This window comes from Pinus tabuliformis, chromosome 4_1 (assembly GCF_031772625.1).
Source record: "Pinus tabuliformis cultivar Carrire ecotype Pingquan chromosome 4_1, CPIR1, whole genome shotgun sequence".
NCBI lineage: Eukaryota > Viridiplantae > Streptophyta > Pinopsida > Pinales > Pinaceae > Pinus > Pinus tabuliformis.
The window spans coordinates 783,995,994-784,023,610 of record NC_142303.1 but is presented as its reverse complement, the minus strand read 5'-3'; the positions used below and the strand labels follow the sequence as shown (position 1 = coordinate 784,023,610).

The 27,617-nt window shown below is 38.4% G+C and overlaps 2 protein-coding genes across 3 annotated transcripts in view; one reads left to right on the top strand and one right to left on the bottom strand.

Annotated features, from left to right (window-relative positions):
• The window catches only part of LOC149178508 (MAP3K epsilon protein kinase 1-like), a 199,982-nt gene that overhangs the window by 52,111 nt on the left and 120,254 nt on the right, over positions 1 to 27,617 (bottom strand). For both annotated transcript variants that reach the window (XM_089420367.1, XM_089420368.1), the window contains 2 exons: positions 9,743 to 9,857; positions 9,014 to 9,469 (listed from right to left, as the gene is read on the bottom strand). In XM_089420367.1, the coding sequence (XP_089276493.1) occupies positions 9,014 to 9,469; positions 9,743 to 9,857 (571 nt within the window). The remainder of the gene's footprint in view (positions 1 to 9,013; positions 9,470 to 9,742; positions 9,858 to 27,617) is intronic.
• Positions 16,378 to 20,740, top strand: LOC149178509 (uncharacterized). The gene is made up of 3 exons (XM_089420369.1): positions 16,378 to 19,364; positions 19,465 to 19,606; positions 19,742 to 20,740. The coding sequence occupies exons 1-3, from the start codon at positions 17,642 to 17,644 to the stop codon at positions 20,202 to 20,204; spliced, it is 2,328 nt and encodes a 775-aa protein (XP_089276495.1). The 5' UTR covers positions 16,378 to 17,641; the 3' UTR covers positions 20,205 to 20,740.

Below are 27,617 nucleotides of genomic sequence, written 5' to 3'. Positions count from 1 at the left end.
TGTATCCACTGCGGATCGCGAGCAGATCCAAGAGAAGGTGGACGGTTCCGTGGGGCTTTTTTGTTTTTGGAAAAGTGACATTCTCCTTTATCTTTCATTTCCATCCTTTTACTTAAATTTTTAACATTACCATGAAATGACTCGGGATGTTTGAGAGTGGTTCCAACCTCATCAGACTTCATATGGAGAAAATAGAATTTCATATCCCATTCAAAATTCAGCAAACTTAACAGTTTTCAGGATCAATGGGATTGTGGTGTTTCATTGGATTATATCATGTATGAGGGCATGTGATTGGCATTTAATCAAGAGCAACAAGCCCTATATGTACCCCAGTGTTGGTGTTATTGATTGTTGAACTCCTTTGTCATGGCCTTAGCAATTATGTACCCTTCACTCAAGTCAAAATCATTGATCAGGCATGTTAAGCTTTCTCTACCATATTATAAGGCTTGGATTAAGCTGTTTGATCAAAATTAGGCAATGTTGACTAAAATCCCTATAGAATTGAAGTAGAGGCAAAGGCTAGACAAGAGAAGAGGAATCTAGATTGTAGATGGTTGATGCTAGAATAATTAATCATTGATGTACAATGGATGCCATATCTATCTTGATTTATGTAAAAATATGCATGTTTTCATGTCTTCTACAACTAATTTGGTATTTTGGATGTTTTTTTAATATAAATGCAAAAAAAATATAAAATAAAATAAATAAATATATTTATATATATAGTAAACGCTTCGCTTCGTAGATTTTTCAAAAATGACGCTTCCGCGTCCCCGCTTCCAACAAACATCCCCATTTCGTCCCCGCTTCGTGCAACATTGGTTTGACCTATAAATAAAGTTTCCTTGAGCATGAAACCCATGCCTCAAGAATGACAATAATAAATTTATTTTTCTCTTTACATCAAATACATAAAATCATGATTACATATGTCATTATGAAGACTAAACCTAGTTACATATTTCAAAACAAATGATGTCGGTTCTTGAAGGAAAAACAATTTTAAATTAAATCTTGTCATCGATTTAGGTCCTCTCTCTCAACTTTTTTATACCTCCGATAAAATGATCACAAAGAGTGTTGCACACCATTAGAATTCATTTTGAACAAAAGCCAAGAAGGATAAACTTGCCTCCTCAAAGAGGAACAAATCTTAGCATCTAATTTCATAGAAAATGAAGCACTAGCAGAACAAATGCTCGTCAGTTTTTACCTTAAATTAGCATAACTTAGAAATGTTTATCCCACAGAATCTTACACGTTTCCACTCAGAGCTAATCAACACGCGGAGAATAGTCAAAATAAAAAGTCCTCAGAATTGAGAGGATTAATAGGAAAAAAATGTCAACCAATTTAAAGGTAACCACTATAGAAGTCCCCAATATGGGATCATTAAAATTCCATGTCCATTAGACACAAAATAGGGGTGTAAGAAGGTAAGCATTTGTGCAATAGATATAAAGTCTACAATTTAACATACAGACCTTGCTAAGCCCACCTCTTCTAGATAACAAAGAATCTAGTAAAACATGCAAGGACCAAACAACATTGTATGGCCCATGGATATCTGACCAAAATAATATTAGTGTCACGAATGCATTTGTAATGTCCCCAACCGCTTAGGAGTCATTAGATGGGGTTCCACTAAACTAATAAGTTTCTGTAGACTAAGGCAGGGAAAATTCAATAAGAAAACATGATTCACCTATGAAAAACATTATACCTGCTAAAGGAGTGAAAAATGGGACATATCTAGGCTAATGAAAAGTCATTTTCATTTTATAAATAAAAAGTTCATAAAATGACTATAAAAATTAAAAAAGTAAAATGGCGACAAAAATGACCACTAAATTATAAATGGGGAGAAGTGAGAAATCTCTCCTCATTCTATCACTTGCAATTTGAGAAAAATAACGTTTGGAGAGTTTTTGAGAGAAAAACTTAAGATTTGAAAAACCCTAACCGCCATTGCCAGCTTCAGTGTTGAAACTATATACCCTAGTTGGTTCAGAGAGAAGAATCACTTAGATTTCCGTATTGAGTTTTAAATAAGGAGATTTGCAGAAGATATGGAGGTAACAGTGATTACTGCCACTGTCATCTTCTAATATTGTGTTTATCATCCTCTTTACAGGCTGAAAATACATTCTGGGAGGAGTCAAAGTCTGCCATAAACAGAGCGGTCGATTTCCTTGCTGAAAGACATAAAATTTCATTTTACTTAAGGAAGTCGAAGTTCTTTGCTAAGCAGGATGAGTTCCCTTCATTTTATTGTTGGCCACATTCCTTGTTTGCTGGATCAAAGTCTGAACCAATGAGGGCCGAGTCTACATCCAAGAGAAAGGTACCTATATCAAACTTGTGGGCTGTGTTTCTTGAAAATATCAGAGACTGAGATCTCCATGTGGCTGAGCGAGTTGGAGACTGAGTTTGGGGTATTTAGAGGCTGTGCGTAACTGCAGATAAAGGCCAAGTTTGGTGAGCTCTACATTCTGCTTGCTCGAAATACACTGGAGATGGAGACAAGTTTATACCTGTAGCTGGGCGGAATCATGGGAGTTTACACTGCTGGAACTGACTGAAGAAAGCTGATATATATTGCTGTGTTCACTTGGAGAAAGATTGATACTCATAGAGTTATATTGCTGCAGGAAATAAACCAAGTCCCCTTGTTCTTGTTATTCACTGTGTGTATTCCTGTCAAAAAGAATGTAAGGCTGTTTATGCTCAGTTTTATTGTCAATAATACTTGTATCAATCTGGTGTATATTTCTGAGTTGATTATGTATCAGTCATGGGTGTTTTGAGGTTTTTCTTATGGCATATAATGACCACTATGTACATTATCTGAGTAAATTAAATGAAAAATACACCTACAGTACCTTGCATTCAAACTGTTTGTAGAAATTCCACAGTGACCCAGATTGTAAAAACTCAGAAATTTTGTTTGTTTTTCCAACAAAGTCTGGGAAGGGAATTTTACAGCATTGAATAGAACGAAACAATTAGATGATCCTATGACTTGGTTCTAAATTGAGACGTTCATAGCATAAGCAGCAGGACCCTCTCAAAGTTATGCTAAGCTAGATTCTCAAAGTTTTCAGCCTTAATGGTACAAAAAAAAAATTAGAATATAGTGACTGATGTTAAATTTATGAAATAAAGTAAATCTTAGTCAATAATAAAAAGTGAAAATGCAACTTAGGCTTAAGTCATGTTCTTACATAGGTAGTAATTTAGACACACTGCTGTACCTTTACGGATTTTCAAGTAAATCATGTTTTAATTGTCTATTTATTACCTATTTGATAATGAATATATAGCCTGTGGGGTCATTCCAAGCCATAAAGCAAGTCGCAAGCTTATGTGAGCCTAGCTGTATCATTGATATTGGACGTGGATCAAACAAATGAACCTTAGCCACTTTCCAGCACACAGCATTAATCGACCAATCAACTCGTGGGGTCCCTCATATCAAATCAAGCAACCAAAAAGCCTGCCATAAAATTTTAAATAGTTGCAGCACATCCCAGCCAGCCGTAAACCATCCACGTGGGTCAAATCTATTTCAAATGTGGGCTATGACACCTTTAAGAAAAGCGTGGGAGCCCTCAAATGGCACGTGTGGGCCATTTATCACTCTCCATGTCAAATCCAACTCACAAATCAAGTCAATGGGTCAAATCAAGCAATTCGACCTCCTTCATGATGGCAATTTTGCTATTATAAAATTGTTTTTGTAAAAATGATTTCGTCTCCGTGTTGTGGATGACAAATCATCAAATTGTCATTTTAACGAGGGGGAAATTAGTCGTTAACTAGCCGTTAGAAAAAATTTACAAAAGGCCAGTTCCTCCTCTCATTTTGGGGTGGTTGTTGAACTATGGGAATATAATGCCAATTTTTTGTTAACAATACTTTTTACTGTGCACACATCTTGTGGGATTGATTTCTCTATGCACTTCTTTCTTGGTTTTTGTTGTATATGTGTTTATGTTGCAGCTGCAGGTTTGAGGATTGTCAAAAAGTTACTAGCCTAGCCCACTGAAGGGCAGTGAGCCACTCGGAAGGGGAGGTATAGCCGATAGGGCATCCTCATCTCTCCCTTGCTGGTTGAAAAGGTTTGATTGATCTAATTTGCTGGACAAATATTTTAGTTGATATCTTCAGTGCCGGAAAGATCGCACTCTTTACCACAGCTAATCTAGTGACTGGAGACATCCCAGCAGAGGGGATCTCTCCCGGTGAAATTAAAGGATTTGGTAGTTGTTGCAGATCAGTCTGGGAGTGATAGTCTCAAGATTCCAATCCATTCAGCTGATCCAGATTGAAAAACCAACTTAAGGAGTGTTATGACCACAACCCAACACCTAGGAAGGTATGAAAACAAACTTAAAGTAATTTTTTTAACAAGCAACCAGTTAATTATTTCGGCATATCATTTTCTCTTTAATAAAAAACAAAATACCAAAAATATTTTATTAGCTTACTTTTGCAATTTTGTCTCCTTAAATTTATATTACTTGGGATTGTGCTAAAATCTTGATCCATTATGCCCAAGAAAGTTGTGGCTTCTTCTGTGTGTGTACGGATCACATTTTCAGTAAGGATTGGTGCTACTTTACAGTGCTGCCATAGAACCAACAACAATATTGTAGTGGTAGTGTATCAAAACCCTCGCTCAAGGGTTTCCAAATAAGTCTTATCTGGTAACCATTAGTTAGTCCAGAATTGAACCTGAATGTTATTTAATAAATTTCTGGTCTAAAAATGTCAATTCCAGCCTGACTTTATTTACAATTTGCTTGCTGGAATTTTCTGGATTTCATACCCTAAGTAGATTGAACCCCTTCCATTTGCAGTTAAGTTTTGGATTGCTGGAAATTACAGTTTCTACAAGAGAATTGAAGCACTTGGGCTGTTATTATTTACTACTACTTCCTGCCAAAATTTCCCCATCCATATATCACCTATTTACATACAATTTTACATTTGTGGGTGGCTTAGATTGGCAATTGGCTTGCTGTTTTTCTGCGCTTTAACATTGTTTTGTAAGTTGGAAAGTGCTGGACAGCAACACAGCTGCCAATTTCATCCCTTTACCTAAGATACATTAATAGTTTGCATCCACATTCAGTATATTACTATGTTGCACGGGGTCCTGTCCACCCCAAAAATACTCACTACCTTGCGTCCACGCGTTCCGGGGACTTTTGGACCCTTAGGAAATGTCCCCAAACTGTTGGGGACTCCATTGGGGACTTGGGGACTTTGTAGCCGTCCCCAAAGCGTTCCGAACAGATTTCAGGGATGTTCCAGACAGATTTCAGGGATGTTTTTGGCAGATTTCCAGGGTTTTCTGGGCATATTTCAGGGATGTTTTGGGAAGCTTTTAGGGATAATCCAAACACAGAGCTTCAGCTTTGAAAATCATGGCCATTGATGATTGGACAATATGATCATCTTTCCCATTCATTTTTTTTGGAATGCATTGAATCTAAATATTTTGTACAAGTTGCAGCTCAAAACATGGGTTTTGTATGACGTGTTTCATTTTGGATTTCTAGTGATTTAGATATTGGATTTTCAATGGTAAAATTACAAAAATCACCCTCCATGTCAATAAAACATAAAATACAACATTTTAAAAGGATGATCCCTGTGGTTATTTTTCTTGTTATGTGGGTTTCGAGGACTGAATCAAGTTCAGTGCTTCCATCATCCCAACCCCAAGCATTCTGAAAACAATCAGATAGTTGTGAACTAGATTGAGTACTAAATGTTTAAATAAATTCATATTCAATCCCCTTCTTAATCTGAAATATGAATTTAATATCATTAGAAAACCAAATTATTTTATAGTGGTTTTCAACACAGCTATAAAAGTTTTCAAAACCTATTGAAAAGGGAATGCCTTTTGTGTTTAACATAGTCATCATTAACAAGAAATATGAGGAAAAAAACTAATATAAAGACAGTTCTCCTTGATAGATTGTTCATGGACCTTATTACAAATTTAAAGTAGTTACACTTAAGTTTCCTAAAGCTAAAGCTCATGTCTAATGGCCAATAATGAAATGTCACTCAACCCCTTTTCAAATTGTTTGAGATTTTAATTGGCGAGTGTAAGGGTTGTGCATAATACTAGCTTGAAACAACTACAAATGTTAATATTGAATTCTGCATATATATATATATATATATATATATATATATTGCCGCCCCCACCCCCCCGTCCCCTGGAAATTTGGGGCTGCGCTCTAGCTATTCCGGAGACCCGTCCCCAAAAGTAGTGCAACATAGGTATATTATTACCATTTAGATAAATTTTCTTTCAGCTAGAATAAATCTTGATTTGTCGGTCTATGTTATTTCATTTTTTATATTAGACTATAGATCAGTAAACTTGCTCATATTAATAAACGTTGGCTTTCATGGCCATAACCATTTACATGCTTTGGTTACTTTTGCTACTTCAACATTCCAATACAACCACTGCAAAATTTCCTTCGCTCTACGGGCATTTTGCACTACAATTTTGCACTGAAATCTCCCATAGACTTTACAAAATTGACCTAAAAAGAGTTCAAATTTACAATACATAAAACATATTTAACTAAGGTACCTTAAAGGGGCCAACTTCAGACTTTTTCCCCGTCGCTGACTGTTTTCCACAAGACTGACCTTCGCCATGCGGTGCTCCATCGTTAGTAGCCTTCTACGGGTCCACTGTCAAAATTGAAAAATCCCTGCACCTCAGCAATCCTAGAAACGTCGCATGGCTGAGTCTTCAACAGCAGTATCTCCGCCTCGAGACTGGTGAGCTTTCTCTCCATTTGAGCTTGTAACCATTCAAATTTGTAGTCCATGACTTTAGCCCCCTCCTCCCTTTCCTGCTCCACGAATTCCAGCCTTTTAACAGTAAGTTCATACATTCCCATCAAAATTTTAAACAGCCTCTCCACTGATTTCTTCCAGCAAGCTAAATCCCCTTTTGCATCCTGGCTCTCTGGGCCAGCCATATCAACTATCCAACTACTTAGGAAACAAACTGATGGTAGAGGGCAATAAGAAGATGGAACAAATGCCCAGAAATCCATCCAATTTAACATTCCTTGCGCTCATTGTTGTTGACAAACCCCGAGAAAAAACATTACTTCTACCCTCAAACGAAATCTCCAATCATCCTCCATTGCCATACAGAATATCTCCGCACAAAGGAATTGCTTCAGAGAATTAATATTCATAGCTTCTGAGGAATTTAGTCAGATCCTCAACATAAGGTGAAGAGTCCGATTCACATTAAATGACAACCTCCTTCCTGGCCTTCCGTACCAGCTATTATTACCTCCATGCAAGGGATGTAACGTAGAGAGTTCATGCCAACCACGCGGATGGCTATCTGAGAAGACATTGCTAAGGTAGTGGAATTCCACTTGGCTCCATTCGTTTATTTCCATCGTTCCAACTAGCATGAGCTTCATTCGTAGTGGTCGCCCTTTGCATTAACTCAAGAAAATGTTGATGGGGAACTAGCAACCTCCCCATATATATGCAACAGCCCACAAGCCACATATATCGGAAACTCATAGTTCAACCTAGAAGGCTAGGACCGAGACATCGAGAGAACACTGGAATTGGAGTCGGGATCCCAAACTTGAACCCGAGCGGATGGGATGGCAAACCACCATCTCTACCACTCGAGTTAAGCCACCTTTGACATTAAATATTGATGGGGAACTAGCAACCTCCACAGATATATGCAACAGCCCGCAAGCCACATATATCAGAAACTCATAGTTCAACCTAGCACTGAGAGGTTTGGACACCACCGGAACTGGAGTCGGGATGCCTATCCTTCCAGCCTTACTATGATGGGCCATGTCGCAGGAGACTTGAACCCGAGTGGATGGGATGGAAAATCACCATCTCTACCACTCAATCTAAGCCTCCTTTGACTCTTGATTTTTTTAATATATAATTTTTTTATTATATTTTTATAAATATATATTATTTTTTATAAAAAAAATTGTTCTTTTTCCTCATTAATGGCCAAGAGCCATAATCTTTTCTTTTCTTTTTAATGTAATGAACAAAAAGTCAACTTCAACTTCTGGTGGCCAAAGGCCGAAATTGGACTGACTGTCGAGCTATAGGAGAAACTCCAACATCTTTGAGTATGCATTAAAAGCTTGGTCAATGTCTGGAATCGGAGAACGAGGCTCTAATATCATGTAACAAACAAGGTTCGTATGCACAATATCTGAAACATGTAAATATCCATTTATAGGACAAATAATATATTCATATAAGAATGTAGAAATCTATTAAAAAAATGATATGATATATAAGATGATTGGTTACAAATGAGGGTCTGCTTATATACCTAGGCAGGTGCCCCTTCATGACGGGTCATGTCCTTAGAGACATGCCTCTTCAGTATACTAATCAATATTAACTATTAATTAACTATTTATATTTGTAACAAAAGAACAATCAGAACCTTCAAATCAAGGCAAATTGGGGGCGGATGGAATTGCAAAGACTTTATCAAAGGAAGCTTGGACATCAGTAGTAAAGAAGAAAAAATCTCCTTCAGTAGTATAGCCAACTGTGAAATGTAGCCAGGCCCATACTCCAGCTTGGTCATGTGTATTTTTGTCTTTTATTATGTCAACAATTTGCAGAATTTACTCATGTCCAAAATATTGGGATGGAGATTTTGTGGACATAATTGTTGTGTATTTGCCAAATAAGGAGCTGGCATTTTTGCTTAAAATCTGAAGCCAGCGAGGAACAGACCTGGATGTAATTATTCTGTAGCTCTGCTGCAGTCTTTTTTAATATATGAATCTCCCAGTTACTGTTAAAAAAATAAAATGTTCATCTAGGGAATGAGACACATCAAATAAAAAGTCTATATCTGTTTCAAAAACTGGACAGGAAATATTATGTATATGAACATTGAAAACATGTGGATATTTCAAGATTTAGATTCTACTACCTTCTGCCCATGCCCATGCTCTTGACTAGAAACATTAATTCCATTAACTTCTCCATTTTTATGACTGTGAGATGTGAAGGACAATTCCTTGGAGGACATCACTCCTTCATTAACTTCCACATTCCTGGATTTTGGAGAACTTTTCTCTCTACAAAGAACTCTTTCTTTGGCATTTTGGGCATTTGATAAAGCCACTGTATTCAGTGGTTCTGCACCATGTGACACTTCTTCAGAAACAGATCTCGGTACAACTGAGTCAGAACCTATGAGCAAGCTTTCAGAAATAGCCAATGTTGCATCCTGTGCAGAGACTCGATCACTCTCATCTTCTGTAATGCTAGAATTAGTGTTGGTGAGCTGTGAAGTGGAAGGCAACGCTTTTCTATCAATCTCTTCACTGGATCTTCGACTAGCACTAATGTCTTTTGCAGTAGATTGAGCAGTCGTAGTTTCTTCCTGTATCCACAGAAAAGCAGAAGAGAGGTTTCAACTGCATTACTTAAACATGTTATGGAAATCAAGCCTTTAAAAACAAGCTGATCATCCTAGCTACAACCATGTTTTCTGATTTATAAATCCTACTCCCATTCATGATGTATTCATGCTTCAACTGAGTATATTTTTGCATTAGAACCCAGAAAAAAATTAAAAGTGGTTCCATCTAGTCCTTCCCATAAGCTAAACACATTAACTATACTAAAAATCTAGAAGACAGAACAAATTTCTTACAAATCCTGGCTCAAACAGCTCTGTTGTCATATTCTCTGCAGATAGTCTTCCTTCTTCCCTTTCACCATCTTCAATTGTTCTCTCCACAACTGTTGACACGTCCTGGGGTATGTTCCTATGAACAGAGTAAACTCATTAGCTACAACACGAATTTCTACAGAATGGTTTAACCATCTTAAGTTTATATTTTTAGACTGCTTGTAGGAATACTCTAAAAAGGAGAGCGTTTTACTTTCAGCCAACCAAATAAGGGTATATTTCGTTGAATATTTGTAGAAAAGAGACTAATAATCTTGAGTACACAGCAATGAAATTCATCCTATATTTCAAGTCCAATGAACATTGACCTAAAAGAAGGTTCACAGGTTAAAGATAATCAATCAATCAATGCAAACTTGATTGCTTGCAATCCAAATTAGCCAAGACTCATGCTTTGGCAGATTAGAATCAACTTGCTCACTACCTCCAAAGAAACCATAGCCATATATTAACCAAAGATTTAAAAGAAATAGTATACATAATCCCTTACACTCGAAAGGTGGAGGCAGCACTCATCTAGTGATATGCAATATTGCTTTCAATCTATGCAGTTGATAGAGGTTTTCTTTGTTAGAGCCAAACAAAATCTACAATGGCATCTCAGTGCCTTGGGAGATTTCTCTATACACTCAAGGTTACAAATGACCATCAGCAAAACAAAGGTAATGATATTTGGAACAAACCAGGAAATTGGACACCATGGTTACCAAATTCAAATACAAATACAGTACAATACTGTATAAAATGTGCAAATTTTTTAGACCATACATAAACCTAATAGTAAATACAGTATACAACGTAACTTAAAAGCATTAATGTAAGAAAACAATATATTGTAAATTAATAAAAAATTATTAATAATATAAAAAAAAATGCATAGATAATGTCCGCATGGGGTAGCTCAAGTGGCAGTGGCCGCGGAAATGAAGTCTCACTGAACCGGAAGTCTTGGGTTCAAATCTTGGGCTACCCTTCCCTGTAGCAGGGTGTGTAATGGACATGAAAATCGGAGAGTCCTACCAAGCTTACAAAAAAATAAAAAAATGCATAGATAATATAGTATACATTACAATAAAGATAAATGAAAGCATATTAGATATATAGCCTTAAACTATTATATAAAATAAAATATAACATTTATAAAATTATTTAACATAAAGTATATATAGTATATATATTATATATTATATAACATATAGTATATATATTATATAACCTAAAACTATCTGCAAAATAAACATTAGAAAGAACATTGTCATGTATGCAATACCCACGACTGTCAGGAGTATGGTAGGAGTACAACTTCAAAACTTGAACATAAAACAAACCACCATCAAGCAAGGTCATAGCTCTCTGTGAGAATGAAAATGAGGATGGAAGATCCCATCATCAACCAAGGAAATCCAAAAATATACCATACAGTGTAGAATGCAGAGCATGCAGTTGCAAAATCATTGAGGCATTGGTGATCTTGGATTTTAACACACCGATCCTACAGTCTAATCACTTTTGATGGTAGCTATGTTCCTGAGGGGTCATCTCGCACCAGTGTATGTAACAGTTTGACTAGATATGCTGGAGGAGGGATGGGGGCACGGTAGCAGTGTTAGTGATGGTGATACTAATGATTTTGATTACAAGATCAAGGAGGATGAGCTATGAGATTCTTCTACCCTATTTTATGTTTTCCATCTGGCATTCCCATCTATCATCTACAATCTATTTAATATTATAATAATAATAAAAATCTAATTTTAAGGTCATGGCCAAGCCAGACACCGAATTTGTGTATGAGACCCTTTGTTTGTGGGACAAAGGACCCCCCTCCACAAAGCGATCTGATTGACAAATTCTACAGAAGTGTACATACGCTACCCCTCTCTAGATTTGAACATGTGACCTCCTATGAGGAAACACATGTTCTTAACCATGATGATAATGAATGAGAAAACTACAAATGGTCCTATACATATGAAGTTTGAACTATTGATAGACATCTAATCCTTAGGGATTAGGTGGAATTGTGAATATTTTGTAAATATGTAAAGATGAGAAATCTGAACTGTTAGAATAGGAAAAGACATCGGACCTTGGAAGTTGAAACCAAAATTCACAACATTATTGTGTGTGTATATATATATGCTTGTTTAATCGAGAAATTTTGAGTTACTTCATCTGGCCTAACATGGTATCAGAGCCAAATTCAGGCACCTCTACCCTACTCAAGATAACTCCTCTGCCATCTCTACCCCGCTCATTGTTTGGCCTATCAAAAGCTTGTCCCTCTACCGAGTAACCGAAACGATTCTCTACCTCATTTTCAAAAGTGTTTCCTCTGCTCATTTTCCATTGGTAGATCTAGCAATCCCTCTACCTAAATCTACATATGTTTCATTTGGTGCTCAGTGCTTGCACAGTCCTGAGCCTCGTTAATGTTGTCAAGCATTACTGGTGTCAAATGATGCATCTAGTTTGCATTCCATTCTCCACGTGGTCTAGTTTTACATTGGTTTTTGAGTTTACCCCACCAACACCCTCTCCCTTTCAGTTACGTTCTAAACCTTGCACTCTGTCGACAAGAGACCAATGAGGTGACGAAGATTAAGTGATTCTGTGTAAACTAAAATCTTAGTCCTTTGACTAAAGACCGTTGCAACCTCACACAACATCATGGGAGAGCATATCTTGGTTTGAAAATTACCGACCTAGAGGGTTCAAAGTCATTTCACTTAAAGTTTTTGAAGGACAACACTGAACAAGACAGTGGCAGTTGTCAGGTTGAATCCCAGCAGTGGAGAACCTGGTCCAATGCCAGGTCTAAGGGGCAGCTAATATAAACTGCTAAGAGTGAAACTCCTTTGGTTTAGGTGCCAAGTCTAAAGGTCGCATCTATTCCACCAAAATCATATAAGGTTTGTAATTGGCCTCATCGCTTTGAAATTCTTGATCTACAAGTCGAATAACCAATGGACAAGCCAAAACTCAATTAAACTCAACAATGAACCAATTCCCCGATAACAAATGTTTCAATAGTATTTGGTGAAAATATTCAAAATTTTCACAAAACTTTTCAATATGTAACTTGTAATAAAATCTCCACTTCGAATACTCTTATCAATTCAACCCTAGTCACTCCCATTCAACGGACCATGTCTTTACAAGGTAAAAACATGTGTTGAGGCCACAACTCAAGACTTCTTGTAAGATGCATTATCTCATCTCCATTGTTGCCATGGGCTTGACTAGCAAGGAGAACTAGCAAGAACAGTCCAGAAAGATCAGACACACTCTCATTTTTAATGAGTTATGGAAAAGCAACTATGAAGGACAGGAGGACAACGCACTTACCAAGCCCACATCAAATAAAGAGCTAGCCATTTGGGAGACAAAGACAACAATGAATTTTCTCCAATTGATGCTTTTGTGAGTGAAGAGGTGAGTCATCATACAGTTTCAATTACAAATTCTTATCATATCATTAAAAATGTTAAAAGATCTATATATTGAAAATGTAACTAGTGTCGATCTTCATAATAAAATACAAATATATCATTGATATTTATTATTATATTATTTTTAGTCAAAGCATGTTCTTCATGCTTATGGGGTCAATTGAGTCAAAAAGAATATTTAATGAGTCAAAAGGAATGTAATTGAGTCAAGACTCATTTGGATTTTTTGTAAGAAAAGAAAAGAAATTTTATTTTTGACTCAAAGTGTCTTCACAAGACCAAGTCGGCCCTAGGGGCATCTATTCAACCCTCCTAGACATGTATATATACAAGTCAACTCAACCATTTGAGGAGTTATTCATCCATCGATCACAACACATCAATTTCTATGCCAAACAAGAAGAAGGCAACAAAAGTCAAAGAAGAGAGTGAAAATGAATTTTCTACCATAGCTATGTTCACAAGTGCAAATTTTTCTAAGGCATTGCAGGCCTAAAATTTCAAAGGCTGAAATTTCAAGAGTTGACCAAATTTCAGAGATTTGAATTTTGACCAATGTTAACTTTTATAGACTTTGACTTGATTGGAGGAGACTTGGAGGAGGGTTGACTTGGGTCTTTGTGGCAATCTTGGTCTTGGTCTTGGGTCTTGGATATCTCACTTTGATTTGATTCTATGTTGCAGGAAACATTGGGCAAGAGGGTGTTTCAGTGGAAAAATGAAACTGAAACGCTGAAATGCATTTGGTACGGCCTTGAAACACATTTCAGGTCGTATTGGCATGTTTCACGAGGCCAAAATGTGGCCCAATGCGACCTAAAACGTGTTTCAAGGACATATGACCACATTTCAACCATAAAGTGACTTTTTTTCCTGTTTCTAGATGGCTCTCGCAAGTTATAAAAAGACTCTCGCCTCATTCCTTCATCACATGAATTGAGCAAGTCATTTCACTTAAAGAGGGGCAATTTTAGCAAGGAGAAAAGAGGAAGAGAGCAGTGGTTTCAGCGACGGTGTTTTCAACAATGAGCAAAGGAGATTTAAACAGCAAGAGAAAGAGATTTCCCGAGCAGATTCAAAGTGGGGAGTTTCCAACTATGGCATTCTTGGTTTTTGGCTCAACTACAACCATCTTTCTCTTGTCTTTTGTGGAATTTTGTGGTAGCTTCAGCTAAAAAAAAAAAAATGGGTAAGAAGCATTCATTTCCCTAGTTTTTTTCCACTATTTCTTTTATTTTTCGAGGGTTTACACTTCCGAAAATGTAAAAAACGTTTTTTTCTTTACAAATTTTTTTTTTTTTTGCAACAATGGCTTCCAACCAAGGTGCAAGTTCAGCGCCCCAGTCCAACCTGAGGGATGACTATTATCCTCTTTGGAGGCATGTTCAAAAGCTTCAAAGATGTGCAAGTGATGGCTCATGGGAATGGCGATGTAATTTTTGTAGTAATTCGTACAAGGGCTCCTACCCAAGAGTGAAGGCACATATTTTGCATGGAGGAGGACAGGGGATTGCAGGTTGCACAAAAACAACAGACCCAATGGTGAAGAGGGCATGTCAAAGAGAGATAGATGAGGTCGATGGACTTAAAAGACGGCATGAAGAGCTTACTCATGTTACTCCTCAAGCCCCACCGAACATTGAGCCAAGGATTGTGGTTGAAGCAAGGAAGAGGAGAGTCACTAAACAACAAGAACAACAACCATCGAAAAATACCAGAGGGGCATCCACTTCAGTTCAAGATAGCAAAATTGCTAAACTGGTGAATGTGCAAGCGAGAGAAGAAGTTGATTCTAGAGTGGCTAAGTGCATCTATGCATGTGATCTCCCATTCAATGTTGTTCGCTCTCCTTACTAGCAAGATATGATAAGGGCAATTAACAAATCTCCCACAAGGTAGAAGGGGCCCAACTATGAGATAGTCAAAACTCAGCTTCTCAAAAATGAGAAGGAGCTTGTGGAGGATATCTTACCACCAATTCATTCTTCCTCGAGTAGCTCTAGGGTTAGCATAGTCTCCGATGGATGGACAGATACAAGGCGTATGCCACTGATAAAGATCATTGCCACTTCACCAAAAAAAGCAATGTTTTTAAAGGCGGAAGACTACTCAGGAGAGGTATAAGATGCACAGTTCATTGTTGATGTTATAATAAAATCTATTGAAAAAATAGGACCTAACAGGGTGGTGCAAGTTATCACAAATATTGCATCGATTTGCAAAGTTGCAGGTTTAATTATTGAGGGGAGTTATGATCAAATCTTTTCGACAACCTGCATTGTCCATAATTTGGCTGACCTTAGAGGAGATCGACAATGAAGTTCCATGGATAAATGAAATCACAGGGGAAGAAAGGGAGATCATTAAATTCATCAACAGCCACCACCAATCTCAAGCAATATTTTGAGAGTACTCCAAATTGGAGTTGTTAAAAGTTGTTGAGACAAGATATGCCTCAAACTTCCTAATGTTGTGACGCCTTGTTGGGGTTATGTAACCATTAGTTTCTATGGTGATGAGTCAACTCTAGGCTGAGTGGAGACGGTATATTCGAAGTGGGGATATATGGTGCGTAGATTGTGCCTTGATGAGGAGTGGTGGAGCAAGATAGATTTATGTAAAGTTCATTTATTGTAAATTTCACAACCCCTGCACTTGAGCTTCTTCAAAATGCTAACACGGACCAACCTTTCTTAGGAGAGGTATATGATGCCATGGATGCCATGGTTGGGAAAACTATGGAAATCATTTCACAGGAGTCTCAACAGCGTTTATTTGTTGATGATCATTTTGTTGATTTGGTAAAGAAAATCATTGTTGATAGGTGGAACAATTTCAACACTCCATTGCACAATTTACCAGTGATGATAATATCGCCGATATTTCGGCGATATTCGTAAATATCGCGCGATTTTGGCGAAAACGAGATTTCGGCTGGAAAATAGCGCGATTTTTGCGTGTTTTGAAATTCTCGCGAGATTTCCGAAATTGCGGCGATATTTTCATAAATATCGCGCCACGACTGCAAATATCGCGGGTTAGTTTAAAACTTTAATGATTCGGGACCCGGGTTATAAAATGGTAATATTGTTTTGCTTTTCCCGTCACTTTGTATTGTTTTCGTGCGAGCTGGAGAGAGACGGAACCGGTGCTGCGAAGGAGGGTTTACCCGGTGCCAAAGGTCACAGTCCCGACGTCTTGAGTCTTGACTCTTCACCGTCAACGCAACGCTGCAGCCTGCAACTGTGCAAAGGTGCTGTATTCATATATGTTATCATCGAATATATATATTATAGTGTGCCACAAATTTTATCATTAAGCCACGTTGGATACCGACCACAGCCCAATGTATATTCACTGCTACTCAGTGGCTCGGTATCATCATCACTTTGTAATGTTTTCGTCACTTTGTAATGTCTTAGCAGTAATGTTTTCATCACTGCTACAAACCACAGCCCAATGTATATTCACTGTAGAGTTAAGGTCATCATATAAAAGGGTCTTTGTCACTGCCATATGAGACTATGCCACCACATGTTATCGAACCCAATGCCACAGTATAATGCAGAGTATAGTGACACCATTAAAGATGCAAACCAGAGCCATTGTAAGAACAAGTCATGAGCTGCAGTCAAGCGATCCTTCACATTGTTTATACTGAAATAGAGAGCTTTTGAGATGTGTGTCAAGTTACCACAGAGATATAGTAGAAGGAGTAAGATTGTCACTGTGTTAATGAGAATCATTGTGTCACCACTGTAATGGAGTGCAAGCCTAATTCTATGTCACTGTCATGTCACAACAACTATCATTACAGTCATCAGGTCACTATGTCAAGAATCAAGATTACTGCTGTCATGCTGCCATTAATTAGTAGCAATTTGGAATTATAGACCTGTAGCATTTGTAGAAAAATTTGGAATTATAGACCTGTAGCATTTGTAGAAAAATTTGGACCTGTGTTAAATTGTTAATTACCAAATTCAGTGAAGACCTTTTAGAGCTCAGACCTGTGAGACAATGTACATTGTAAACATTAACTTAGCCACATCATTGGCTAATTTTTTAAAGATGTTATTTTATTTTGGTCAGAAAATTCAAAAAACAGCAGTCCATCTTTCGATAAGTGTCAATAGCCCGTTCGATTCCCTTGAGAACTTCAGTCTATGGGCCCAGGTCTGCAGTGTTTTATTCACAGAATTGCCCAGAATTTTGATTTTATGCTTGACATTTCTTCTGGGTAGTTCGATCTGAGCTTTTCTTCAGAATTTTATAAATTTAAATTTTATATATTAAAAAAACAAGGGTTATATATTGCTTAATAACTTATTAAGTTACTAATTCTAAATTTTTTTTGGTGCTGTAGGTTTCCTTTTGAGTTAGCCGGAGCCCACTACAAAATACAAATATGCCAAAAAACTTGGACCCATTTTGGGAGTATGGGATCCCTGATGGTGGGACAAATCGTGCATATCTTTCATGCAAATTGTGTGGGGACAAGATGACAGGTGGGGTTACACGACTGAAATACCATCTTGCTAGACTCCCTGGACATGATGTTGGCATTTGTAGAGTTTCTAGTCCGGAGCTTATACGAAAAGCTCTTGAGGCAATTGAAGAAAAGGACAGAAAGAAGGAAGAGGCGGAAAGAAACAAAGCTGAACGTGCAGGTAGATCCTTTGGGATATCTTCTCATGATTTTGATGTTCAGGGTAGTGGCCCTACTGGCGCTAGTGGGAGGGGCTCCACAACTGGCACACCATCACATGCTAGTGTGAATGCGAGGTCATCATTTTTTGTTCCACGAACAGGAGCTGGAGCACAACCTGGCATAAAATCGCTTGTCAAAAAAAAGGAGAAGGAAGAAGCAGATAGAGTCATGGGGAGGTGTATTTATTGGAGCGACTTACCTCTCAGCATCACAAAAACCAATCCATTTTGGCAACCAATGTGTGATGCTATTGCTGTTGTGGGCCCAGGGTACAAAAGTGCCACATATGAGGAGTTGCGGGGGCCAATTCTTCAAGCAGAAAAAGAGGACATCAACTCTAGATTGGCGGAGTTGAAACAGACATGGGAAGTCACTGGATGCACAGTGATGTCTGATGGTTGGACAGATAGGAAGGGTAGGACCCTTCTAAATTTCTTGGTACATTGTCCTAAAGGTACCATGTTTATTAAATCGTTGGATGCATCAGAACATATCAAAGATGCAGCAACGATATGTGAGTTGTTAGATGGGTTCATTCAGGAGATTGGTGTGCAGAATGTGGTGCAAGTCGTAACAGACAATGCAGCTAATTATGTGTCTGCCGGCAGAATGCTTATGGAGAGGCATCCCACATTGTTCTGGACTCCATGTGCAGCGCATTGTCTTGATTTGTTGCTTGAGGATATGGGGAAACTCTCCTTCATCAAGGAGGCAGTTGATATGGCTAGGAGCATCCCCAAGTTTATTTATAACCATGCTATTGTTCTTAGCCTTATGAGGAGGTTCACAGGAAACAAGGAGTTGCGGCGTCCTGCCATCACACGTTTTGCCACAACCTTTATTACTCTTCAGTCTTTGCTTCGATGTCAGTACGAGTTGAAGCAAATGTTTGTGTCTAATGATTGGCGTGGTTGTAGATACAGCAGGAGACCTGATGGGAAAGCCATTGAAAAAATGGTGTACTCTGAGACATTTTGGCGTGGAGTAGAAGAAGCATGTGCAGTTAGCGAACCTATAGTAAAGGTTCTTAGATTGGTGGATGGAGAGAAGCCTGCAATGCCTTATTTGTATGAGGGCATGGATAGGGCCAAGGAGGCCATTCGTTCCTATTATGCAGAAAAGGGTTCTGCTGGCCTTAATAGGCAGATGATGTTATGGGATGTGATCGATAGTCGGTGGACAGGGATGCTTCATCGACCCATTCATGCAGCAGCACTCTTCCTCAACCCTGCATTTGCATACAAATGCAATTTTCGTTTTGATGGCGAGGTGATTGAAGGGCTCCATTCCTGTATTGAGAGGATGGTACCTGATTCTGAGCTTCGTCGCAAAATCAGCCGCGAGATACATAATTATCAGGATTGTGTTGGCCTATTTGGCTTTGATGATGCCATTAAGGAAAGGGCCCTCTTCATGCCACGTAAGTGACAAGTCATCACTCATTAGAAATTATAAATTTGAATTTAATTATGTTTTAACTTTTAAGTTTTTGAATTTTTTATTTCATTATTTTGTTGTAGATCTTTGGTGGCGAAGCTATGGTGCAAGGGTACCAAATTTGCAAAATTTGGCTATACGAATCTTGAGTCAAACATGTAGCTCTTCAGGGTGTGAGCGCAATTGGAGTGTATTTGAGAAAATACACGCCAAAAAGCGCAACAGGTATAACTTTGAACTCAAGCCTTCAGTTGAGCAATTACACTTATTGTAATTTTTAATTTTTAATTTATGACCTTCAAGTGTCAAGACTCAAGAGTCAAGAGTCAAGACTCATTACTTTTTTTGACACTCTTACAGGTTGGAGTTCGCACGCCTCAACGATTTGGTGTATGTGCATTACAACATCCGACTTCGAGTGAGGCAAATAGAATCACCAGTGGATCCAGATGCCATTTCCTTAGACAATATTGATGTATTGTCTCCGTGGAGGGTGGAGTCTCAGGAGCCCATATTGGAGGAGTCACCTTCATGGTTGGAGGAGCCAGTGGCAAATGATCCATTAGAGCAGGGGCAGCAAGAGGAGGACTCGGAGTCAGAGGAGCAGCAGCACTTAGAGGAGGAGCAGGAGGAGCTGGAGGAGGACACTGCGGGAGCATCAGCATCAACACCATCTGCTATAGATATAGGAGAGCATAGCTCCATGCCTATCACTCATTATTTGACATTAGGTGCAGAGGCAGTGTCGGGGCCTTCTACTACTAGGGGCAGGCCTGACAAACAGCCCATCATGTTTTCCCGTAAAAGGGGGAGAGGGCAGTAGATAGATAGCTGCTAGTTTTATTTGTTATGCTACATGTAACTCATGATGATGAGATACTTTTATTATTATATGTGATGTTATTTTGTATTGGTTCTCCACATTTGAGTCCTTGAATGGACAATTATCAGGGATTAGCACGATTTGGTATCGCCTTTGATATATCATTTCTATTTGACATCATATATATCAGTGTTTTCTTCATATTTATGTGCCAATGTGTTTAAACTTTATTTCATGTTGTTATTGCTTTTTTGTTTGAGTCCTTGATTGGACAATTATCAATTTATCACTATCAGGGATCAGCAGGATTTGGTATCGCCTTTGAAGTTTGATGTATCATTTCTATTTGACATCATATATATCAGTGTTTTCTTCATATTTATGTGCCAATGTGTTTAGTTCATGTTGTTATTGCTTTATATGTTTAGAAATCTGAAAAAAAATGAATATATTATGCATTTTTTATGCTTGCCGATATTTGCCGATATTTTGCCGATATTTTCGCCGATATTTCCGATAAGATATTTTCCGGACCCTCGCCGATATTTTCCCGATACCGATATTATCAACACTGCAATTTACCACGTGCCTTGAACCCCAAATTTTATGATCAGGAGCTTATTGCTCAAAGCAATGGGAAGAGGAAGGCGCCCAATAAGGATAGGGAGGTGGGGTTAAGAATTCCTAGTCTAATTTCCTATGTTACACTGCCTTTGAGGACAGAGGGACAAGTTTTCGGTACGGCTAGAGCACACCCCCAAATTTTCTAGGGGATGACAAGTTGGGGATAACAATGATATATATATATATATACATATATATATATATATAAAATTTTAAATTCACTATGTGCATAAAGATAAATCATAAATGATAAATACATCATTGCAATGAAATTATAAACATTGTAAATCATCAATACTAAGGTAGTATCAAAGATTTTAAGATTCTAACATAGACCCAAGATCGTGGATGATGACGATGCCAAATGAGATGAGAGGGCACTTGTATTTATACAAGTCATTGAGCGTGCATAGTCACGTCCATTGGGCTTCATGAGCCTGCATGATGATGTGGTCGACCTAAACAATTTGCACATGTGTGGGCATAAATTCAAAAACACACTTCTGCTTGTCCAAATTGGATGATTTTTATATCAATTTTGGTCCTCTCAAAAGGAGGAATTTAATGCAATCATCATCTTCTTCAAATGAGTTGTCCCAAGGTGGAATTTGGCGCTAGTTTGCACTTTTAACACTCCCTCCCAACTAGGGAGAATTCCACCTGCCAATCCATCCATCATCATCGATCATCATGCCATTTGGTCGTCGTGTACCATCTTTGTATCTCATCTCATCTCTGCTCTATTGAACACTGATATGAATAATGAAGAAGAATTGATCAAGTGAGTCACAAGGCCTTACCACTCTCCACTAACAAAAGTCAGTCCAAACCTCGAAGCTCAATCAGACTTGATCCCAGATCAAGTTGTTGAACACCATGCGTCCTAGTCATAGAGAGTACGACAGTGCACAATGCGTCCATTGGTATTGCTATGGTCCCTAATCACTTTTCCCAACTCATTGGCCAAATGAGAGGTACTTCCCAAGAGTCCCGGATTACATGGGTAGGATGTATGTTGGGGCATCAGCAGGAGAAGGTGAACCACTTATCCTATACATATAACAATCATAGGGGAAGGTGAACCACTCACCCTTTACATAGTGCACCAATAGGGGAAGGTGAACCACTCACACTATGATCACTCATAGCTCCAGGAAGTACCCCAAGCCCCCAGGAGCTCCCAAAGCTCAATGTCCAACTCAAGCAGGACCCTCATGGGAGGGTCTTTCCACGACTCTATGTCTCCCTCAGAAGGCTAAGAATTCGACCTTCCCTAAGGGCTTCGTGAGGATGTTTGTGACCTGCTCATCACCTCTAATGTGTTGGAGCCTTATTACTCCCCGTTGTACCATATCCCGGATAAAGTGGTACCTGATATCAATGCGCTTGGAGCGGTAGTGGAAAACGGGATTCTCTGACAGGCGAATCCCACTCTCGTTGTCGCAAAAGATCACGGCGATATCCAGCACTTGCTCAAATAGCTCACTGAAGAGCTTCCTCAACCAAATAGCTTCACAACACGCCATACTAGCTGCAATGTATTTGGCCTTAGCGGTGCTTAAAGCAATCTATTTTTGCTTCATGCTCATCCATGAAATTGAAGCAGAACCTAATGAGAAGCAACACATCCTAATGTGCTCTTTCAATCCACCACACTATCAACCCAATCAACATCAATATGTCCATGTAGCCTCAAATTCTCGACAATGTATCTGAGTCCATAGTTGATTGTGCCACGGAGATATATCAAGAGTTTCTTAGCAGCAATCCACTATGTGTGATGATTCATGAGGCTCGACCATAAATTGACTCAATGTATTCACAGCAAAGCATATGTCCGGACGAGAGTTTACCAAGAACATCAAGGCACCAACAAGTTGTCTATATTCAGAAGTGCTTGTCAATTCGGGCCCAGCAACACTTCCACATAGCTTCTTGAAGTTGAGTTCCATCGGAGTAGACACAAACTTGCAATCCACCATTCCACATCTCTCAAGCAGCTTCACAATGCATTTTCCTTGAGAAAGGAAAATCTCACCTGCCTTTTGCCAGACCTCCAGGCCTAGGAAGTAGTGCATCAGTGCTAGGTCCTTCATCTCGAACTTCGAAGCCAACTCCCTCTTGCATTGATAAATGAGAGGGTCTGCACCTGTCAGAACGAGATCATCTACATAAAGGAACAAGATGAGAGGCATGTCCTTTTGAACCTTGAATTATAGATTAGGATCAACATCGCTCCTCGTAAAGTCCAGTGTCATAAGATAGCTATCAATCCTCTCATACCAAGCCCTAGGGGCTTGCTTCAACCCAGGAGGGCTTTCTTCATCTTGCATACGTGTGTCCTTCGATCATGTACTTCGAACCCCTAAGGTTGTTCCAAGTAGACCTCCTCCTTAGGTGAGCCATTTAAGAAATCAGTCTTGATGTCCATTTGATGTAGGCTCCATCCTTGAATGGCAGCAAGAGCAATAATAGATCGGATAGTTGTATATTGAGCAACCGGTGCAAATATATCGTCAAAGTCCACTCCTTCCTTTTAAGAGAATCCTTGAACAATAAACTTGACCTCCCATTTGCTCAATGTTTGATTTTGTATAGCCATTTTGAGGTGACTACGGACTTGTGCTTCGGTCTAAGCACCACATCCCAGGCATCCTTTTTCATGATAAATTCACTCTTCAGTCATCGCATCCTTCAAAACTTGTTGCTTTACGGCTTCTTCAAATGTACATGGCTCAGTTTGAACAATAGTACTCATAGCAGCTAAGTACCCTTGATACCTATTCAGCTTCTTACTTTCGTAACATGTCCCTCTTGGAGCAATATGTCTTTCAATATCTTCGAAAGTATCTTTGAGCCACAAAGGTCTTTTCCTTGAGGTAGAGGGATCACCAGGAGGTGGATCAATGGGATGCATTGGGCCTTCAACATCGGGCATAGGTTCATCTGTCAGAGGTTTATCCTGTTTTTTCTACAACATCATCATCATGATTATCTTTTCTTGGAATGGGGAAATCTCTGGTTTTCCCAAGTGCAGTGTCTTCATCGAAGGTGACATCATAGCTTATTTCCACGTCTCTTTGACCAGGCACATAAATTCTATGTGCCTTTGAATTTTCATTGTAGCCCACAAATATGTTGAAAAGTGTAACTAGGTTCAGTCTTAATAATGACATGTAAATATGGTTTTATGTCGTGAGCTGTAAATAAAGAAAAATGAAATTATTTTATTAAATTGCTTCATGGTTTTCATGAGCAAGGATTTTGTTTTTGAGTCAAGCCTCCAATTGAGAGTCTTTAGGATTTATTTGTCATCTAGTCATAAAATGTAAGAGTCATTGTCATGTAAATGAAGTCATGTTACACTTGGGAAAAGGTCAATATTATCTATGTAAAATATCCTCGAAGAACTTGTCACCAAACCTCTTTAGCTCAGCATACAAATGATGAGGAAGCTGCTAGATCAAGTCGGCCTAATTCAAGCTATCAAGTCGGCCTAAAGGGCAGTGAAGGAGGTGTATATATAGCCTAACTCATCTTCCATTTGAAGACAAGAACTCGACTCACTTGAGACAAGAAGAAGTGTGAAAGAAGGAAGAGTAGCAGCAATACGAAGAAGGAAGAGAAAGAGAAGTATGAAGAAAGAAATAGTATTCTTCTAGGAAATACAAAATTAGGGTTTCTTCTAGGAAATAAAAGATTAGGGTTTCTTCTGGGACAGCGACATCTTTTGGGGTAGTACGAAGTCTGGGCAGCAAGAGAAGGAACCTTCTAGGAGGTCAAAGTAGAGACCTAGAGACCGAGTCTCCCTAGGGGAAGCCAGAAAAGACCTAGAGACCGAGATTCTCTAGGGAAAGTTGAAGAGAAGCAATAAGAAGGATAGAGATCGAGTTCTCTAGAAGGAGCCAAGGAAAGTAGTGTGAGAAAGGGGGAACAAAGGAAGAGGCAAAGTATCTAGGTTGGTGACAAGGTTCTTGGAAGGATACAAGAGCCAAGGGTTATGTCACGGTCTTGGTACTTATCAATTGAAGATCCAAGAAGAAGAATTTTGATCAGATTTTCCTCTCAAGAGGTGAGAGGTTTTGGCCCTGGCTGGAGAAGCCTATATACTATGTCACTTGTCTCTTTTATTCTTGCATATCGATAATTGTCTTGATGAAAGAACACATTAATAAGCTAACAAGGAATTGAATACAAGAATAAGAAACTAAAAGAGAATCACAAGCAATTATCAAGAAGATAAATTGTTATCTACTACATGCCCTATATTTCTCAACATGGTATCAGAGCTTACGTGCTAAAGACAAGAAAGCGCAGTCAAGGCAAGTGAGCACACAAGAGACAAACTTCAAAGAAGGATCAAAGAAAGTCAAAGTACTCCAATCAAGAAATCTAGATCTTCATCAATCGGAAACCCTAGATCTACATCTACTATATTGAAGTAGTCTTCAAGAAGGAAAAAAAAAGGAAAGATAGAAAGCCCTAGAAGCTCTTCTAAGATCATCACTCGAAGAAGTCAAAGCTCTTCAAATTGAAGGAAGAATAGAACACTCAAGAAAGATCGTGAATCAAGCTCTCTCTCATCAACCTCACAAGAAGCAAATCCTCTCTCAACATCAAGGAGGAAGCACACAACAATCTCTCAGGTAAGTCTATGACTATATCCGATAATATTAAAATGTCCTTTTGCAAGGAAAGCAATAAATTGGTTGGGGTTGCAAATTACCTTGCATGGAAGAAAAGGACAGACCTTAATCTTATTGAAAATGAGGTCATGAATCACATCAAAGGATCGGTAACAAAACCTGCGAAGGAAGATACTCAACCACATGCAAAATACATGAAGGGAGAAGTGAGAGCCCAGAGGACTCTTATAGAATCTATAGAAGACTCTCTAATCCCATGTGTATCAAAATTAGAAACAGCGAAAGCTATATATGACAAATTGGTAGAATTGTTTTCAGTAAGTACTACGGGAGAAGTAATTTCTCTAAGGCAAGAACTCTACAAACTAAAGATATCAAAGGAAGATGGAATAGCCTCATACTTCATGAGGATATCAGAAATTCAGGATCAACTACAAGAATTAGGAGAAGTAATGTTTGATAGTGAGATGACCACAGTAGTGCTAAATGCACTTCCGAAAGAATGGGGTAACTTCAATTCAAGTTTATATGGGAAGAAAGACACTCCTCCATTTCAAGATCTATGGTCACTCTGTAAGATTAAAGAAACGAGACTGAAGGCAAAGCTTGATGTTGGACCAAGTGAGCAGAATCAAGCATATGCTGCTACAACAAGAAGGAAAGGAAAATTTGGAAGGTTTGGTCCTCAAAAGAAAAGGAGGAACATGGATAAAGTAAGATGTTATGGATGTCAAGAACTAGGGCACTATAAAAGAGATTGTCCTAAACGTGGTAAGGACAAGAGAAATAGGGAAGAAGCCCACATCACCGAAGAAGTGAAAGAACCTGAGTCTAAGAAGTCGAAGAATGAAGAAGTAAAAGATCTCTATTATGACTGAGATGATCTTCCTCACAAGAAGGTACTTTTCACTTGTAAATTATAGATAGGATAGAATACATCAACATAGCATCATGATGGAAGCATTAGAAGTAAGAGCTCATGACATGGGAAGAAGAAAGTATGTCTGGGTTAAATCTTATTAGAAGCTCTTAGAAAACCTCAGTGATATGTATAGAAAGAAATGAAGGTCATCATAGACTAAAGACATCGTACAAAATATATAAAGAAAACATTTGTTGGGTGAGGATATGAAACATCCTCGGGTCTCTCTGATGGAATTCTCATTAGAGGATTCACTAATCAAGGAAGGAAGCAAAAGGTTTTCAACAAGGAATTCCATCTCGTAGGATTCAAGGAATGAAGGTATGATGACATCACAGGAATAGCAAGATTAAGTTCCCTCGTTCAAATGAAGCTACTATAGGAAGTCAAAATGACCGAAAGGAAGATCAAGTATATATGCTTACACAGATTATGGTAGAAGTCATATGGTTGCAGATAATATGGATCACTATGGTCAAAGAAAAGAAAAGGATCTCCTCTTCTGAAAGTTTGCAGCAAAGCATAAGTCACACCAAATGAAATCAACATAATATGTTCTCATATGAATCATGAGAAAGTTGACTACAATTAAAAACTAATATTGGAAGCTCCCGGGGATAAAGTGTGAAGAGATATGAAGAGATAGTGATGAAATGCAACGAAGATAGAAGGAATTCAACATCCGAAGTCCAAGAAGATTTGACTAGAAGATCTCCGAGAAAGATGTGAAGATTCTGATGAAAATCGGAAAAAGGTAGAAACCCTTGACAATGAATATTAATGGGAGATGTGTCAATCTGCATGCAAGTTGCTCATACTAAAAGAAAGATGTCAATGTAAAGGTAACCTTGATTTAATATGTTCATTGATTATTTTTTGAACTAATATCTGGATGAGATTATGTGGGTGGACCATATAGAAGGATGTAATGTCCTTCCGTAAAATATGGCATTAAAGCATAATAACATGAAGCAAAGACAAATGAAAGATATGATGGATCACTTTCTGATAAGTTGAAGACATGACTAACTCATGATGAATGAACGGTGCCTTATGTAGAAGTGCCCAAAGTTGAAGACTCCTTAACGAATAAGAAATTCATGACATTAAAGGAAGGAGATCTTCAAGCAGCTGGTTGTTCTAGGATCTCCACAAGAGAAGCTACGAGAAGTCCCTAGTTAAGAGGGAGCATGATAAAGAAGTTTCTTACTTGGAAGAAAC

Bases quoted from the DNA above. Each gene is read 5' to 3' on its own strand.
- LOC149178509 (XM_089420369.1), top strand. From the start codon at position 17,642: ATGCCAAAAAACTTGGACCCATTTTGGGAGTATGGGATCCCTGATGGT. The intron at 19,365-19,464 runs GTAAGTGACAAG...ATTTTGTTGTAG, and splicing joins AAGGGCCCTCTTCATGCCAC to ATCTTTGGTGGCGAAGCTAT. The intron at 19,607-19,741 runs GTATAACTTTGA...ACACTCTTACAG, and splicing joins CACGCCAAAAAGCGCAACAG to GTTGGAGTTCGCACGCCTCA.